Below are 17,043 nucleotides of genomic sequence, written 5' to 3'. Positions count from 1 at the left end.
TCTCCTTCCTCTCTCCTCCACCCTGGATAAATCAATGCATAATATTTCCCTTTATGAATTCAAATTCCAGCTGCAGACGTTGCTGTCACTCCTTTTGTCTCGGTTTTCCTTGAATTACGCATCGTGTTGCGTTCAACGTTCCAAATGCAACGTCATGACTCATTAGCAACTCTGTTCCCTGTGGCCTTGTGGTCACTTTCACGCTTTAACTTTTTTTCTTACTTCAGTTTGCTAATGGAAAATAAATACAATTATAAGATGAAAGTTTGAGAATAATTAAGAGGGAAAAGTTGACAAAATACTTGAAAAAGAAAGAAAAGAGCTAATCAGCTGCCTTGAGAGCTGATCTCTGATCTCGGACACAATCTCTTTCATGCTCAGTCAATAACACCTGTGATTACAGCACAGGTAGCCTAACACACAGTGTTTCTAAAGTCCTCCTCTAAGTTTTATGGCAATGTGATGATCAAGAGGTCTATTAACGATAAAGCTGAGTGAGCCGATTAAAACCACAATCAGCCTCATCTCATGCTGAATAACCTTGAGATTTAATCTATTGTGCCGCCATGCCACCCTGCTGCCGCTTGCCTTATGATGTCAAACTGAAAAACTCTAAAGTCTGCTTGCTTGTCCTCCCCCCAGCCCCCTCCCTCGGGTTTGTAAAGGCTGGCTTAGCATGCCATGATTTATAAGCAATTAATATGGCCAGCAATGGCACTTTGCACCGTCTATGTAATTTAAAAGAGGAACCACAATAAGGAAACGCAGCGTGTCCCCAGCCACCAGGGTCCGAAATAACGAGCCACTGCCTCCGAGAGCTGAACCGAGGTCAGGCACTGAGGAGACAGATATGCGGACTCTATAAAAAAAAAACACAACGGGGACAAAAAAAAGGGGGAGAAGAAATGCAGAAAATAAAGAAATACAAGATATTTTCTTGAAATGGTGGCAGTACGCGGACACTGCAAAAACAAATCTCTTTCCTGTCACTGATAATTGGTGCGCTAAAGATTTTTAATGGGCGGATATATGTCGGAAGTCTGAAAAATAACTTTAAATAAATACATAAAACTAGCCTCCCCAGAAACTTCAAAACAAACAAACAAAAAATTTTCAGAAGCATGCCTCTTTAAAACTGAAATGCACTACCGAATGCGGATAATAGCATCTCTTCTACATGACAGTCTACTGTCAAAAAGAGATAATTGGTTGTTGTATTGGAAGAAAAGACCATTTTAACCAAAATATCTTAAATGAATGTCCATCTGTACTTTGTAACAGAGAAAAGGATGAAGGGAGCACTTTTACTTCACCCAAAGACCACACTCAGAAACAAAAGAGTGAGAGTACAGTTCAACAGGACACTTTTCTAATCATTCATCAAAACTACTTTCTCACTGTCTTAGAATTGTGATACAAGTGGAAGGTTGGCTTCAAGTGAGCCCAAAAACCAAACCAAAACACAGAGAGGAGGCCAGACAATCGAGTTGACCATGGTTGTTATCTTTGAACATGAAGAAATAAGATAACATGACTAACATGGTTTTGATTTTCCCCATTAGTACAAAATGTCTCATAACGCATGTTAACCACATTATTAAGGCTACATTCACAAGTGAGCACTGCCTGGAAACTGCCAGTATTTTCAGATGCTGATTTGGAAAAAGTTTCACGTTTAGACAGCAACGCCAAGTTCCTTTACGTCAGCTGTAGGTGTCATGAGAGGCCACTAGATGGCACTGTAATTTTGACCCTTAACTTCCACGAGCCTCCAGTAAACGGTAATCAAACAAAGTGATCATGTAACATGTATTGCTGATCAGAACTTGTGCTGAACTGAACAGTGTGTTACAGAAAAGCTTCACTCTGGGACCAAGTTTGAAAAAGTGCTGTTGTGAGAGACTCAGGTCACCGGGGTCATGCAAAAAAATGTTGAAGTGAAGAGTGACTCCAGGAGCTAAAAAGAAAAATAACTTCTTTGTTTTTACCATTTCTCCTCTTAAACATTCACCTTCAAATAGGCAGCAGAAGTCTTGTTTCATAGTGTCTGAGCCAAATGAAGAACCATTTTTCATCTGCTGCCTGTAAGATCTTTTCTTCTGACAAATTGGAACATCACTCTCCCTCCTATCTGTTCACATTTGGGATTTAATCTTTGCTGTTTGGGCCATTGAGTCAGCTGTCGATTCCCAAATCAGGAGTTGCATTCATAAGGTTTCACTCTGCTTTCAGCAACCTTGTACTTGTTCCTCCTTTCATGATTTTTTTGCATATTTCAAAATCCAACCAATGGTTTTGATATAACTATGACAAGCTACAATCCAAACCCAACAGGAAGGGAAAAAATGAAAGAGATAATGACACATGCACTGAAAACATTCATCCCTCTCCTGCTCCATTTGATTCTGTGTGGGAAGTATTTCACAAATCACGAATGTGCTGAAGCTCGGCCGGCGGGCCGCCATCGCTAGGTACGATGCTGTAAGCCAGACAGAGCCGCCGTGTTAAAGAGCTCCACCGCTTCCCCCGGGGCAAACTACGTCTTCTCCAAGCACACCATCAAGGACGACACGAGCAGAAAGGCAATTTCATTATCCATAAGAATCTCCGGCACACATCAGGAACCGAGAGATGACTCCAGAGTTTGTTTATGTGGAAGTTTGTCTCTCGGGTGCGAAGCGGTTTTGCCACATCCACTCCGAGGTGCGATTTTTCAGCCGAACTGTTACCCAGACTGAGAGCGAATTATCCACACAGTCACAATTCCTTTTCCTTAGATGTTTATGTTGGCATTCGAATAAATGAGTCTCCAAACACCCACAAGCCCAACACTGTCATTACAGCTAACTGACAAAAGACAGAGTGTTGTGTGTGGGGTGTGTGGGCGTGCACGCATGCCCACTGACAGCACATATTGTGAGAGTATGCACAAGATCAGCAGCCATCTGGGGAGGAATGTAGCCTTTGTTTAACTTAACTGGAGAGTGAAACCACCTCACCATTGTCTGTTTAGACATATCGCTGTGTAGAAGTTAGCACTAAACTGGGATTAAATATGACACGAAACATATACAGCATATGATAGAGAGCGGTAGAAATAAATAAGAATGACTCAATATGTGTTAAGTCGTGAAAATGTAAAATAATAGTACAAAAATCATCAGATATTAACAAATAAACTGAAAAGTGTGGAAGGTCACAAAAATGTTTCAAAATGAAACTAGACAAAGCGCTGTGAGCCTGCTCATCCCAACACACTGGACGCGGTTAGACGCGGAAGCTAACAAGCTCCCGACTCAGACATGATTATCCAAACAGCGAAGCCCAACTCTATTCACAGTATGTGACGCCAGGGCAGAAGTAATAGCTTCAGATGATCAATTTAACATTTTTGTGTATTTTTACGATGTTTAGATTTAGGACAGTTCCAAAAGGAGCAGGCTGTTCATGCTGTAGTGGACGCTAACTAGAGTTTGGCCTGTTAAAATCTCATTCTCGTAGTCCAGTAATGTTGAGATTATATTTTTATGGGTATTTTCTTCTTGCTTTTTACCAACTAAGTTACCAAAAAAGCCCCTAAAAGCGTTTTAAATTATCCCATTGTCTAAAGTTAACGGCAGCTATGATAAAGGAGGCTAAAGGCCAGAGCGTTCAAAGCACAGCTTCTTTCTAGTGCAGCGACGCTCAGGCAATTAATAAAGAAATTTACAGAGTTTTGGACTTGAAAGAGATACAGAGAAATATTTGCAATAATTTTGCTATTGCCAAATGATTAAATTATTGATCACTGTGGTAATTGTTAAATAGAATAAAAATCTATCCACCCACAAGGTTATTATAAATATTCAAAATCAGCTAAAATTGATAAGAAAATACTAATTCAAAATAATATTCTGTGATTTCTGTGTACTTTTTGTGTCTAGGCAGCTTTCATCCCGTCACTCACTTTGGAGCTGGAGAGCTGAAAAAAACAAAAAACACACAAAAAACAGAGTAGGTACCCTAATTCCTCAAATGTATTCAGAAGAAAAATCATAAAAACTACACAAATCCTTGATCTGGATACTGAAGAAAGCACTGATTATAATTACGCCAAATTAGCTTTTATAGCAGAAGATATTTCAACTTTGATGATGTTTACAAAATCCTACCAAAACAAAATTATCTCCTGAAAGTTGATTTCCGCATCTTATCAATTTTTTTTATTTAAGTGAATAAAGTTGATGCATTTTGATTGCAATAACACGTCTTTAGTAGCTTGTGATTCCTTTCTAGTGCAAAGATACATTTCAAGAACACTCAAATGATCTTTCAAAGATTAAACTGTGCCCGCGTGTCCCGACAAACAAAGTACAGAAAACCGGCGCGCGTGACAGCGGCTCAACAGTTGCTCGGATCCGACGGGAACTTGTTGTTTTGAATATTTCATCTAGATGTGCAAGAAGCCAAGTCGACGTCAAGCTGCCGCGCGCTCCCTCCGCTCTGCTGTCTTTTCACATTCCTGGCCTTCAGCGCCGACATCAGTCACAAGCCAAATGCGTTCTGTCAGCCGAGGTGATCGCTGACATTTCAGACAAAAACATCCTCGGCGTGTAATTGGAGAGCAGCAAAAAACTAATTGACACTGTCAGAGATAAAACCAGTGACCACTGGGAAATGTGACACTGAATGTAAAATGAAATCATTAGTTACACTCGAGCAGCTTCCTCAAAAGGCAGCATTTGGGAGAAAGAAAAGCAAACCGATAAACACAGACATATCTTCACCTCGTGTCCATCTAAATGACCCAGACATGCACACAAGTAGCTCACGGAGATAACTGCAATGAACACAAGTGTTGTGTTATACTTGTGTATAATTTATAATTGGGGCGACTGATGTTTACTGTGGCGCTGCCCTCTCTGCATCGACAATTAAGCTTTTTTGTAAAACTTATACACAAATAACACCTGAAAGCAAAGTAGCAGGACATAATGAACCAGACAGATTACAGAGGAACAATTGATAATATATTGTAATCTAAATATTTATCCAAGGCCACTCACATTTTAAGAAATAAAAAAAAAATTAAAGGGGAAGTATTTTGTAGGTTTATATTATGTTATAATTCCTCATCAAAACCATACCTGGAATGTTGCTTTGATTCTTTCATGCATGTTTGAGAAATTTTCCATGGCAGCCAGTCAGCTGTGTAAACGCCTGGGTGGACGTAGCTCCGCCTTCGAGGACAAAGTTTCTCCTCCTCTCAGCTCCTTCAGACTAACCAGAAGCAATTGGCAAACACCAGGTGGAAGAGCAAATCTGCTGAGTTCATTCTCGGTGCAATGTTGGTAAAAACATTGCTAAAGGGCTAATAGAGGAGCCATGTTATGATGACTTCCTCAAGGCGCAGTTTCAGAAAGAGCATGAGTTATTGAAGAGAAGGAGGCCCGATTTCAAGGCATTAAATTACCAAATTAAATTTTTAGTAAGTCATGTTTGATACATTTAAGATTTTTTAACAACTGAATGTAACATAGTGACTTGATTGTGCTACAAAAGAGCACTGGAAAATATATAATTCTCCTTTAAAAGCGTGAGAAAATTAACGCTTTTATATTTTGAGATACAAGGATTCTCCTCTGGACTTTGATTATCTTCACACTGTCTGTTTATGAGGCCTTGATCAATAAAGTTTTCCAATTACCCTTTCCTTCCCCAGTTATCCTGGCAGGTTTGCACCTTAATGCCTGACGCTTGAAAGCTCTCCAAAGTCAGGCAATGTGCTGAATATTTAAGTTGGTGAGCAGAAAAGGATCTAATAAAACATTTTTTTCTTTCACGACTTTTTATTTCCTCATCACGACTTGGATACCCGATACATTTTGCAAGCAGTGACTCAAACGAGTTAGTGGGAAAATAGATTCAATTTGTGTGCTTGACAGAACACAATCTGAATCTGCAGCTTTTTCATGTTGTTGCATGAGTGAAGCTAATATTCATAGTACATGCAGCAAGGTCACAGTCAGGGTGCTGGTTGCTGTTTGGAGTATTTTAGAGGTTCTTCTTTGAAAATAAAACAACAAAGGCCGTCAACGGGATCTGTCTGAAGGACTTGTTTGTGTTTAAATGATGCGTCCAATATGACAAGGAGAAATAAAAAAAAAGGTAAATAGGTGTCTGTCTCCTAAGCTTCTTAATGTTTTCTGGATCCTGTTCATTATTCTGCCATTTAGGGCGCATTCACCCCAGCCCTGTATTGTCCACTTTAATCAAATTCTAGTTTGTTTTCATAGAAAGTCTGATCCGAAACAAAAAAATCAAACTCTGATCTAGCTAAAATCCCAGGTTTCAGTTTGTTGAAGCGGATTCTAGTCCATAAATATGGATGTGAATGCCAAGTGGATTACACAAGCAGCACAAGTCATCAACTCTAGAAAAAACCATAAATTCTTCTAAAAGGAACAGCTACAGACTGACTCCGTGCTTTTTGAGCTTTCATCTGTTCGAAGGACTGCATGCTGATCCTGATTCTTACAGAAATATCATCAGGTTTGACCCAGTTCCTCATTCAGGAAACTGTTCTGGCACACGTCGCCAGATCTGGGGAAAGGAGTGCGTTTCTAAAAGTGTGCTTAGTGCTTTTTAAATATTTGGGGATGATAAGACATAAATAACTGGTTTGTCATGTAAAAAATTGGAGATGTGTAGCAGGAGCTACGATGTCGTGTCGTTCTCTCATCCTCTGTGAAAAGGCAGAGCGTTTCATTGCAACCGCCTGCAGCTGCGTGTCGGCTTGTTTTCTCCTTCCTGCAGCACAAGGCAGAGGGCAGATAATATTATCCTCTGAAACACTTGGAAGTTTGGATTTCTGCATCAAATTGTTCTCAAAAAAACAACAATTTGATGACCTCAAGCAAGCTATAAAAGTATTTACATAGAGGTGCACACAATTTGAATACTGCATAAAATCGCGATAGTTCTGAGTCATAAAGTGACATTAATAAATCAAGTCAAAATGCTAGTTTCATTCATAAAAATGTTGCTTGTATCAAACATAACTCAAAAGAAATTTGACACCTTGAAATTGGGTGTCTGTTTTTTTAAGGAGCTCTTGCTCTTTCTGACGCTGCGCCTCAAGTGTATCGTCACAACATTGCTTCTCATTATTACGTTTTCAACCACTTTTAGGTGTTTGCTAATTGCTGCTGCTAGTCTGGAGGAGCTCAGAGGGGGGGTCACCATGACGGGGTGCTCTGTGGGAGCAAACGTGAAGACAGACCGACCCCAAATGGTTGCCACAGGAGATTTGAGGATTCCTCAGACATGAACGAATGAATGGATTTTTGATGAGCGAATAACATCATAATATGATGGATTTGATATAAAACCACCTCTTTAAAAGTAACAAACAACTTAAGACTGAGATGGATGTTGACCATCTCCCAGTTCTTCATCTAAATCTCACCATCTCGAGCTACGCAAAAAAGAATAAGCAACAAATTCATTCTCTAGATGTGCAGAGCTTATAGAGGAAGGATTTAGACAAGCCCAATAAATATGGAGTCTAAAAGATGCTGACAGAATGGCCTGACTACCAAGACTTTGCAATTATTTACAGCCTCACAGTGGTTTCCTACATAAAAATATAAAAACTGTATCTAAAAATAAAATCTCAGATTTCTTCATCCAGTTTATGACTAAATTATCTATTTTTTTTCTTGCTTTTTTAAAATTAGGAGAATATCGTCAACAATGTCAGGAAGAAACATCTTAAAATTATGAGACAAAACCACAGTTCTCAGTATCTGACCTGAGCAGTTCAGTCCATGTCGTTCTTTCTTCAAAATGTTTGAATGATGGTTCCAAAATTAAGCTGCTGAAGATAATTTGATGCTGCTGTGTTAAAAGAATTTCTATAGTTTTTAAGTATTATCTGTAAAACTTAAACCAAAGTGAAAATGAACAAAATGCTCAACATTCCTCATTTACATTTTTGTCGTTGTTTGTTTGAATTTTTGTGTTTGAGTTCTCATAAAATTATGACTTTATTCTGGTAATATTACGGCTTTATTATGTAATTTTAAATAGATAAATCTTATACCGGCCCTGATGTTCCATCAAATTTCATCCAAGAGTCACAGAGTTGACGAGAATTGAAAGGCTAAATATAAAGAAGTCGTAAAACCCGCTTCACAAAACAAGATGGCGGCCCAAGGAGTGCATTGGCCACAAGCAATGCAGATCTGACAAAAATGAAACCTTTAAAAATCCCAAATCTGATTGATTCATAAAATTCCCCAAAGAAGACACTTTGGGGATTGCTTATATCGGAGTATTTTTGTAAGGCCCCGTATAAAGAAAATAATAAAACCAGCTGCAAGTGTTGCTTGCAGCTAGTGCTCACTTGGACACTAGAGAGAAGGCTTCGGCACACACGGCCGGACACGGCACCAGTTTGATCATCACATGCTCCTCGGCGGCCTGGAAATGCGCCCGGGTCACCTTCTCCAGCACCGAGGCCAGCGTGGCCACATCGCCAGCCTTTGTGCTCGGGTCGCCACCGGCCGTGTCCAGGATGTTTCCACCGTGCACCGCCAGCAGCAGCACGTGGGTTTTACATTTCCTCTGCAAAAGAAGGATGATGAACAGGGAGAGATGCTACTAGAGGATTGAATCAAAAAAGAGAGAGCGAGAGGAGAAAACACCCACCTCTGCATCGTCCAAACCTTCAATGCTGCTCTGAGGGGCGCAGCATGGACCGCCGAGCTGGTACAGACCTTCTGGATTAGATGAGTAAAGTAAAGAAGCACGAGGTGGTGAAGAAGGAAAGAATGAATAAAGGAGGGGAAATGTAAAAAAAAACAGGGTCACTGGAGGAGCACCTTCACCCAGACACACCTATAACAGCGACAGAAATGGCTATCGATCGGCGAATATAGTTGATATTACTAATGCCTCTTCATCTCTCTTCATTTTGGCTCTGAACTGCGTGCCGCCTCCATGTGGCCGCGGGCTCGCATGGCGAAACCAGCAGATTCAGTCAGTTCAGGCTGTGTATTGTTTCCTCTGCTGCGTCGTCTATTACTATGTAATTACCTTCTAGCTGCTCTGATGCGATAAAAAGCAACAGACTTGTTCTCCTAAAGATAAAAAAAAACAGATTTTCTTTATAATAAAAAAGGAGTGTCCCTTTGTCTGCCTTTCACAGGAATGTCAGCCAAACTCATTAGCCCATCCAAAACCTCAGCATGCTGTGTCATCTTATTCCTCAGCTCTGTCTCTGTGTCTCTCTCCGTTTTCTCTCTCCAGGATTAGAGCACGTCTCTGTGCTCTGCTCACTGGCTCGTTGTTTATTTGGCCTCGTCTGGGACCGACTGTCATCGGAGGCTCTCACAGGCTCGTTCGCTGTCGGTTCCCCTTCTCTCCATTCCCCGCCTGCCAGTCCTCCCTCCCCACCGTTCGCCTGCTTGTCTGGAACAGAGAAGCGTCAACCAGGGACTCGGCACAGTGCGCTATTTCTGGTCGCAGAGAAGCAGGAAATCAATGCAATGAAGTTTTCTTGTTTTGTTTTTTTTTTCGAAAGTGCTGCAGGAATGCATGTGTGGCAAGAAAGTTTTAAGAAATACCATGCGAGTCATTTCTGCAAGCAAACACTGATGTACAGGGGCAAGGGGGAAACTGACGTCAAGAAATTTAGAAGGTAGATGTGCTACCTATGCTAACTGATAGAGGCAAAAGTACATATGTTGAGGCTGTTTGTGATGTCAGTATACCTTATTTAAATTTACTTGCATATTCTAGTGATTTTATGAGAGTTATGAGTCTATGAGTTGTTATTTTGTGATTTTTGACCCACTTTCCAAGAAGAAAACATTTAAACATTGAACAGTTGCTGCTACCAGGTGGGCTTGGTATGAATATTTCTGAAACTGATCAGTTCACACACAACAATCTCTCAGATTTAAAGAGAATTATCTTTAAAAGAGAAAAAAAGTAAACCTAGTAAGAGCAGTAGTTGTGATGGCAGAAAATGAATTGCTGATCACGACGGAGGAAAACTGACAGACTAAATTGAGATTGTATAAAGGTAGCAGGTGTTCAAATAACCACTCAATACAACTGAGGTATGCAGAATACCAGCTCTGAAAGCACAGCACATCAAATCTTGAAGCAGATGAGCTACAGCAGCAGGATGCCACACATTGAGTGGCGTTCCTGTCAGCAAAGAACAGAGAAATTAGGCTGCATTTCACACAGGCTTACCAAGGCTAAACATGTTAAATCTTCAACAAGGTCAACAGAGGCCAAAGAGGATTTTAATGTTATTCTCAAGAACAGACTAAAAGGTTTTCAATAATAGTAATGATAACATACTTTATTCACAAGCACCTTTCAACAAGAAGCAAATAAAAAAAGGTATAAAAGATTTTCAATTATGCAGAATAAAATGGGATGACAACATATAGTACACCGTCTTGGTTTAGAGTCTGGATCAGAACAGAGGGAGTCAAAATTTTGAGTGTCCAGTGGGAGCTTTGGGTTCAGACAGCAGAGCTTTCAGCTGCTCTGCTCCCCATGGAGACGAGGCGAAAAGGATGGAGGAGGCTGAGCTGAGGCCATGTGGAGAAGATCTGTCAAAATGATTTAAAGTACACATTTAAACAGGTAAAACATGTTTACCTTTGCTGGCGCTTAATAAAGCCAACTTGGTTAAACTTAAGAATTGTAACAGTTAAAAATCAAAGGATTTTATAGTCCATTAGTTCCCATTATCAAACTGACTTGCAGTTTGCATGCGCAGCCGTTCTCTCTCACCGCAGCTCTGGCGGGAGAATCTGCAGACAGTGCAAATACTGGTCCTGCACTCTATAAAGTTGGACTTTATGGCGTAGAGGCAAGAAAACAGAAATGGGTGAAAAGAGGCCAGAAGATGTTGCATTCGTTTAGAAAAAAACAGAAAGTATTCGCGTATTTCTAAAAGAGGAAGTAAATCCAGACATAAAGTGCCGTTTTATACCACAGTCAAGAAACTATCTCACAGTCTGAAAAATATTACGAGGTTTGTGGGTGTACCCTCACAAAATGTGGAAAGTTCAACGTATTATGGGTGTAAGTATGTCATAAAAGTGCAAAATGGCTTCATCAGTAATCACAAAGGAAGAGAGTACGCTGGTATTGAAATTATGCACTTCAATCGTGGTATTGTGTTGGAAAGTACAGCAGCGGCCAATCACGAACAAAGCAGCTGCTTGCAGCAAACGGCAGGAGTCCCAGTCAGAAGAAATTGTAGAAGCCAATCAATTTATCATTTGTCGGAGTGGCTCTCATGCTGGGACTCCTGCGTTTCATGTCAACTGTAACATTTGTCTGATATTGGGGGAAACTGACAATGTTGGATTTATTTGGCACAACAGTGAAAGAAACAGCCTTCCTGTGGTTAGAGGCATTTCACATTTTTTACTCTGCACTGTGTGTCTGCATTCATGCTTTCATTCTCAGAGGTGAGTCCTGCTTTCCGATAAGCTCTTCACGAAGCTCTGTGGTATTTAGCAGACCTCTCGCTGGAGTCTGGAGTCTTTCTCTCCCTCGAAATGACCTAACCAAGCAAGGATCCAATGGAAAGCTGGGAAAAGTCACAGTTCAGTCATTTCCAGTAGCTTACGGACTGGTGAGGTGAATGTCAGTGCATCACAGAAGCCAGGGATGCGACACGACTCGGCTATAAGAGCAAGGAAGAGAAAATTGACCCCAGAAAGTGGGTTCTGAAGATGAAAGGGCTCTAAGGAGAAGTGTACTACAGCTGAGACTAGATGGATGAAATATTGATCCTTCTTGTGGATCATTCTGTCAAAAGAAGCATGACTGACACATCACAGCCTCACGTAAAGCAAGAGTTGCAGAGTTTTGGTTTTCTGCGACGCCCTCAGAAAACCTCTCGCCTCCAGGGTCTCTCCCGTTAGGACACTTACACATTTATCACCTGCAAATGAGCAGGTGGGGAGAAAAACGGGCAAGAGAATGAGAGCAACAGGCATAAAAGTTGTCTTCATCAAACAGAAGATTGGCTTCGAGGCTACAGGTTTATGATTTCAGAAAAGAAAAGATTAGAAAATGCCCTCAGAGTTTTCTGGCTGCTGAAGTGTGAGTCAACTCATTACAGAGCTCCAATCTCAAAATCGGACTTCTGTATTGCTAGAAGACGTGCACAGAAAACAACAGCATGGGTTTCCTGAAAATGATTTTGTGCTCGACTTGATGAAGACAAGCAGTAAAAGATAAAATATAGACTCAAAGACCAACCTCTGTCAACTTCAACTGAGACTTTTAGTCTTTTCACACCGAGTAGAATCGGTTTGATTGGGAACCAAAGTTCTAACATGTTGCATGTTCAGATGGTTCATTTTCACACCGGACTGTCTCAAACAAGCCAATCCAATCCTTTAAAATGCCTGTTTACCCTCCTCGCCTGTGGTGGCGCTGCACCAAGACCTAATGAAGGAAACTAATGAAGAAAACTCTTAATGCAACTTTCTTCATCATTCTGAAACAGAAATGGAGTGGCATCAGATTTTATGTCTTTGACCATGAGCCATTTCTCTAGCTAGGTGTAGACCTGCACACTTGTTTTGATTATATTTACCCAGAATGCCCTGCACTATAGTCCACTTCTTGCTTTTGTAGCAGTCTCCAGTCCACTTGGTGTTCACATATGTATTCAAACTGTTCCACAGTTCAACTGAACCGAACCAAGACCCAGATTTTTTTTAGGAGGACCAAAGTTTTCTTTATTGGTCCACATTAGAATTTCATTGCACATCCACACCTCCCCAAAGAAATGAACTGTTTAGGCAAACAAACTAGAGTTTGATTAAAGCAGACCGGTAAGAGCTGGTAACATACGTTTGTAGATGAAGCTATTAGAAAGTGGCAGGCAGGTTCATGTACAGGAACAACAAAGCTGATGGACTTGGCTGCTTACAGATCAAATAATTTTGATAAGCAACACTCCAGCTTTGTTTTTTATGAGCACTTTATAACATAACCTGATATAAAGCTAAAAAAGAGCATATTTTAAATGACCCCGGCCCCTTTGTACATGACAAATGTGCATTATAAAAGTACAGATCATAATAGGTGCTATATTCCAAATGTTATTTGATGAAAGAAAAGGAAGCGGTTCGGGAGGCAAAACAGGCGTTGGAGCATAAAGTGACGCTCCCATCTTGTACAAGATGCTAATAAACCTGGCTGTGCATTTCACCTCAACTGTGTTCAGATGAAGTATTCTTTCCCGCAGCACTTGGGCTGCTGCCAACATCTGATGCGAGTTTCACTTCAAAAGATAAACACACTCACCAGCCACCTTAAAGGGTGGGCCTGTTGCATTGCTTGTTAACATTAATAGCAAATCAGAGCAGCAAATGAAAGCAAAGTCTAATATTGATAAAAATTCACTCCCTGAAGTAGATACCAAGCATCAAGATGCTCTTAAGAGTCACTAAAATGGCTAAAATTCCATGCAAGCATAACATGCTTGCATGGAAATTATGCAATAATTGAAAGGGTTGTGCTACCTCCATGCTGTATTTTGTTAGGTGCAAACAGGTTAGGGTGATCATTTGGGGGAGGATGTTGTCTCCTGACTGGATAAATAGCCTCTTCTGACCCCTGACTTCTGGTCGGCATGCTAACACACTCGCGCCATCTGTTCGCCGCCTCCGCCACCATCAGGTTCCACCATGTTGCCCTCCCGTAAAAAAAAAAAAAAAAAAAAGACCCCAGGGAAGGACACCAGCTCAGCTGTACGGCAAACCCACCACCAAAATCACAACTCACTTCATGTGAGCTCATGCTCACATGAAGTGACTCTGACAACACTCATGTGTTTATGCCACAACCCTAACAGGCTGCTGTCCACTTCCTGACGCACTGCAACAAACTGCAGATGCAGGACATCATGTGTTCGGCTAATAAGAGGCGATGCTTCCTCAGCTCTGATAGCTTCGAGCCATGTTTTATTTAAACCTGTCTGCCTGAAGCACAGGCGTCCACAAAACTTAAACTGCTGCAATCCCCCTACAAACTATTGACAAACACTCCCCGAAGGATTCTGAATTATTCATCGGGAACTGGATGTAAAATTCATCAAGCAGGTTAAAAAAAATATCACAGCTCGACAAGTTGTCAACGTTAAAAGCATAGCGAGGAGGGGGGAGGAAAAATGGCAGCAGTTTTGTAACTCTCTCTGTTTAAAAGCAGATTTAAACGACGAACAGAGTGAATTTTCAAAGCGTGAGCCACGAGGGAGAAATTTATTTGAACAATCCTGCAGAAAATCACATTTGTCTCCAAGGAGGGGGAATGAACAGCAAAGCAGCGGGTAAGTCGTCGTTAAGTGTAACAAGTTGTTGCCCCACTGACTGAAACCATGGTAGCTGCTCGCGACCAAGACGGACTGAAGTCAACACAGAATCACTCACAATGAGCATCGCACATGTTACATTCATATGGGTTCGGTGGAGTGTGACAGAAAATTACACAGCCTTCTATAGATTTCTATCATTTTTGGAGGTAACAATTGTTTTCAACAAGTGCTTGAGATACTTGAAATGAGTTTGCAATGTAACTTTGGAGGAAACTTTTATTTGTAGAATTGCTTTTATTATGGGAAGGATTTTGAGCATAAATGTGACCATTTAAGGTTATGACACAACGTCTCAATCAAAGTTTTGACTGGTTCTTTTTGTTGTTTCTGGTAGAAAGTGTTGGGTTTTTTGGTGTGCTTCAAATCTACGTGACCCGAGTGTGAGTAAGTAGAAGGTCACAACCTAAATCCCATTGTTTTATTTGGTCAATCCTGTAAGACCACCCTGACATGCACCACGTCCTTTTATTATGTTTTGGTCCTCTGCATTTAATATGAGTATTGTTTTGAAAATGTAAATCTATTCAAAAATAGATAGACTTTTTTTCGTCCAAAAAAATAACAAAAAACCCATCAAAGATGATTTCTTAAGATAAAAGTATTACGTGTTGCTTTTTAAGATAGCCTACTTCATGTGAGACAAGTTCTGTTTAAGTGATTCTTCCAGTCAGGCAGTGATCTGGAGGAGTTGTGATTGCTGATAATAGAACTTAGTCTAAACACAAAATCCGCTTTTTTTTCTGTTTGTTTTTTTTTTTGCACATTTGCCACCCATATCCGACTTTTTCCGAACATCCCAATTCTGATTTTTCTGAAAAGAAAAAAAGTTTTATACCACTTCCATAAGTAGTGCTGGTCGTAAGACATGAGATATGATCCTGTACCAGAAAACATTCCTCCAATTGCTGAATAAACCTTAACATTGATCCATGGCAGTTCACATGGACTGCTGTGTGCTGTCTATGTTCTTCTTCTGTGAATTCAAGTTACTTTGAGGTCGTAGAGCGTTAACACAGAAGTCTCGCTGCGGTCGCAATTGATTAGCAGTATGAAATATGACCAACAGAAACTGCATAACCAGAGTTTGAGGAAGCCAAAACATGAGGTTAAAGCATGAGGTATTGTCCAAACCAGGTTGGTTTGGACAGATTTTTTTTTCTGCTTATAAATAAAATGATAATATAAAACTGCTTTCTGTATTAACGGCAATTATTTTGGTCCGATATTAAAATCTGCATGGTGATCTGAAAACATCAAGTGAACAGGAAAAGTAAAAACCAATGAATTCAGTAACGGATCTTGACCAAAGAAGTGAGTAAGTAAATTTAAGGGGAAAAAGCAGCAATTAAAATCAAACCTCACACTCTTTGGAGATCATTATCCAGAATAATCAAAGTAAATGGTTCCCGTAAGCAAAAGCTTAGCGTCGAAGGCATGACATTATGCAAGTGTATTTCTTTTTTCTTCTTCTCCTCCTCACCACCTCCTTTCTGCTCTCCTCCCCTGAGGTCTTCCAGACAGCAGCAGCAGCAGCAGCAGCAGCGATGCTGGGCTGTGATTATCTGTCCTCAGTGTGCCATCACACGCCATTTCTTGCTACATATTCTGCAAAGCGACTATGCTTCAATGCGTTTTTTAATGCACATATAAACCATTTCACAAAAGAGTCTCTGTCGACAAAACTGTAACCGCAAGCAAGGGATGAAACATCCCAGACTGGCTGATGATGCGTTCAGTGCTGTCTTTAAGAGATGTCACTTCTAATCATGATCATCTTCCAACCCCACTTTCTTCCCCTGCTGCTGATTGTCAAATTAGTGAGGAATTTTTTTTTCTTTCCTTCTTTCAAGCCACTTCAGCAGCTGTGTTTTCAGGAGAAACACAATTTAACAGGAATTAAAACAAATGCGAGGCTGCTAGCGGAAGAACCGCGAGTGAAAAATGACTCAACTTTAAGGGGGGAGCATGAGCGAAATGCAGATGAGTCTCATGCCTTAATTTTATTTATTTATTTCCCCTCCCTTTCTATCTCTCTGTGTGCATCTCCGAAACAGCTGTGGGGCGCAAGCCGAGAAGAGGACCGTGGCAAGCCGCAGAAAATGAAAAATCATTCACGTGTTCATCTGAGTTATGTGTTCTCGTGTGCTACGTTCCCCTTCTAAAAATAATCAATGCCGGCTTGTTTGGCAGAGCTTTATTGATTAGTCATCTGTACCGAACTGTCAGGGTCCTGTGACGTCGCCACGGCAAACGCTTTTGCCAGTTTGGCAGTTCGCATGGAGCAGCTTGCCTAGTTAGAATCAATTGCTTTTATTTATCGCAGAGTGGCTCATTTTCCTAAAGGATTGGTTATGTAATGGCGCTATTTTAGGAGAGAGCGCATTATTTTGCATGAAGGAGGAAGTCGGGAGTGAGCAGAGAACCAGAGTTTGGGAACACAATCAGGGGAGGTTGAGTCCAAATACGCTCATCTTCTCTCAATACTTTTATTTTTCTAAACTATCAACACTGAAAGCGTTCATACTCCTGATTAGTCGCAACTTTACACGAACGGTACAGGTTTAAAAATGAGGCAGAGTGTTTTATCACACAACTGGGTATAAAAATGAAAAAAATAAAAAATAATAAAGATATGA

At 40.6% G+C, this 17,043-nt stretch overlaps 1 protein-coding gene across 4 annotated transcripts in view; it reads right to left on the bottom strand.

The window, feature by feature from the left end:
- Window positions 1–17,043, bottom strand: part of pitpnm3 (PITPNM family member 3) — a 122,764-nt gene that overhangs the window by 47,716 nt on the left and 58,005 nt on the right. For all 4 annotated transcript variants that reach the window (XM_055045374.1, XM_055045376.1, XM_055045375.1 and 1 more), the window contains 2 exons: window positions 8,692–8,762; window positions 8,387–8,607 (listed from right to left, as the gene is read on the bottom strand). In XM_055045374.1, the coding sequence (XP_054901349.1) occupies window positions 8,387–8,607; window positions 8,692–8,762 (292 nt within the window). The remainder of the gene's footprint in view (window positions 1–8,386; window positions 8,608–8,691; window positions 8,763–17,043) is intronic.

The sequence above is a fragment of the Poeciliopsis prolifica genome, unplaced genomic scaffold, assembly GCF_027474105.1.
Source record: "Poeciliopsis prolifica strain line A6 unplaced genomic scaffold, Auburn_PproV2 SCAFFOLD022, whole genome shotgun sequence".
NCBI classification, from domain to species: Eukaryota; Metazoa; Chordata; class Actinopteri; order Cyprinodontiformes; family Poeciliidae; genus Poeciliopsis; species Poeciliopsis prolifica.
The sequence above is the reverse complement of the archived record's forward strand: the minus strand, read 5'-3'. Positions and strand labels throughout refer to the sequence as shown.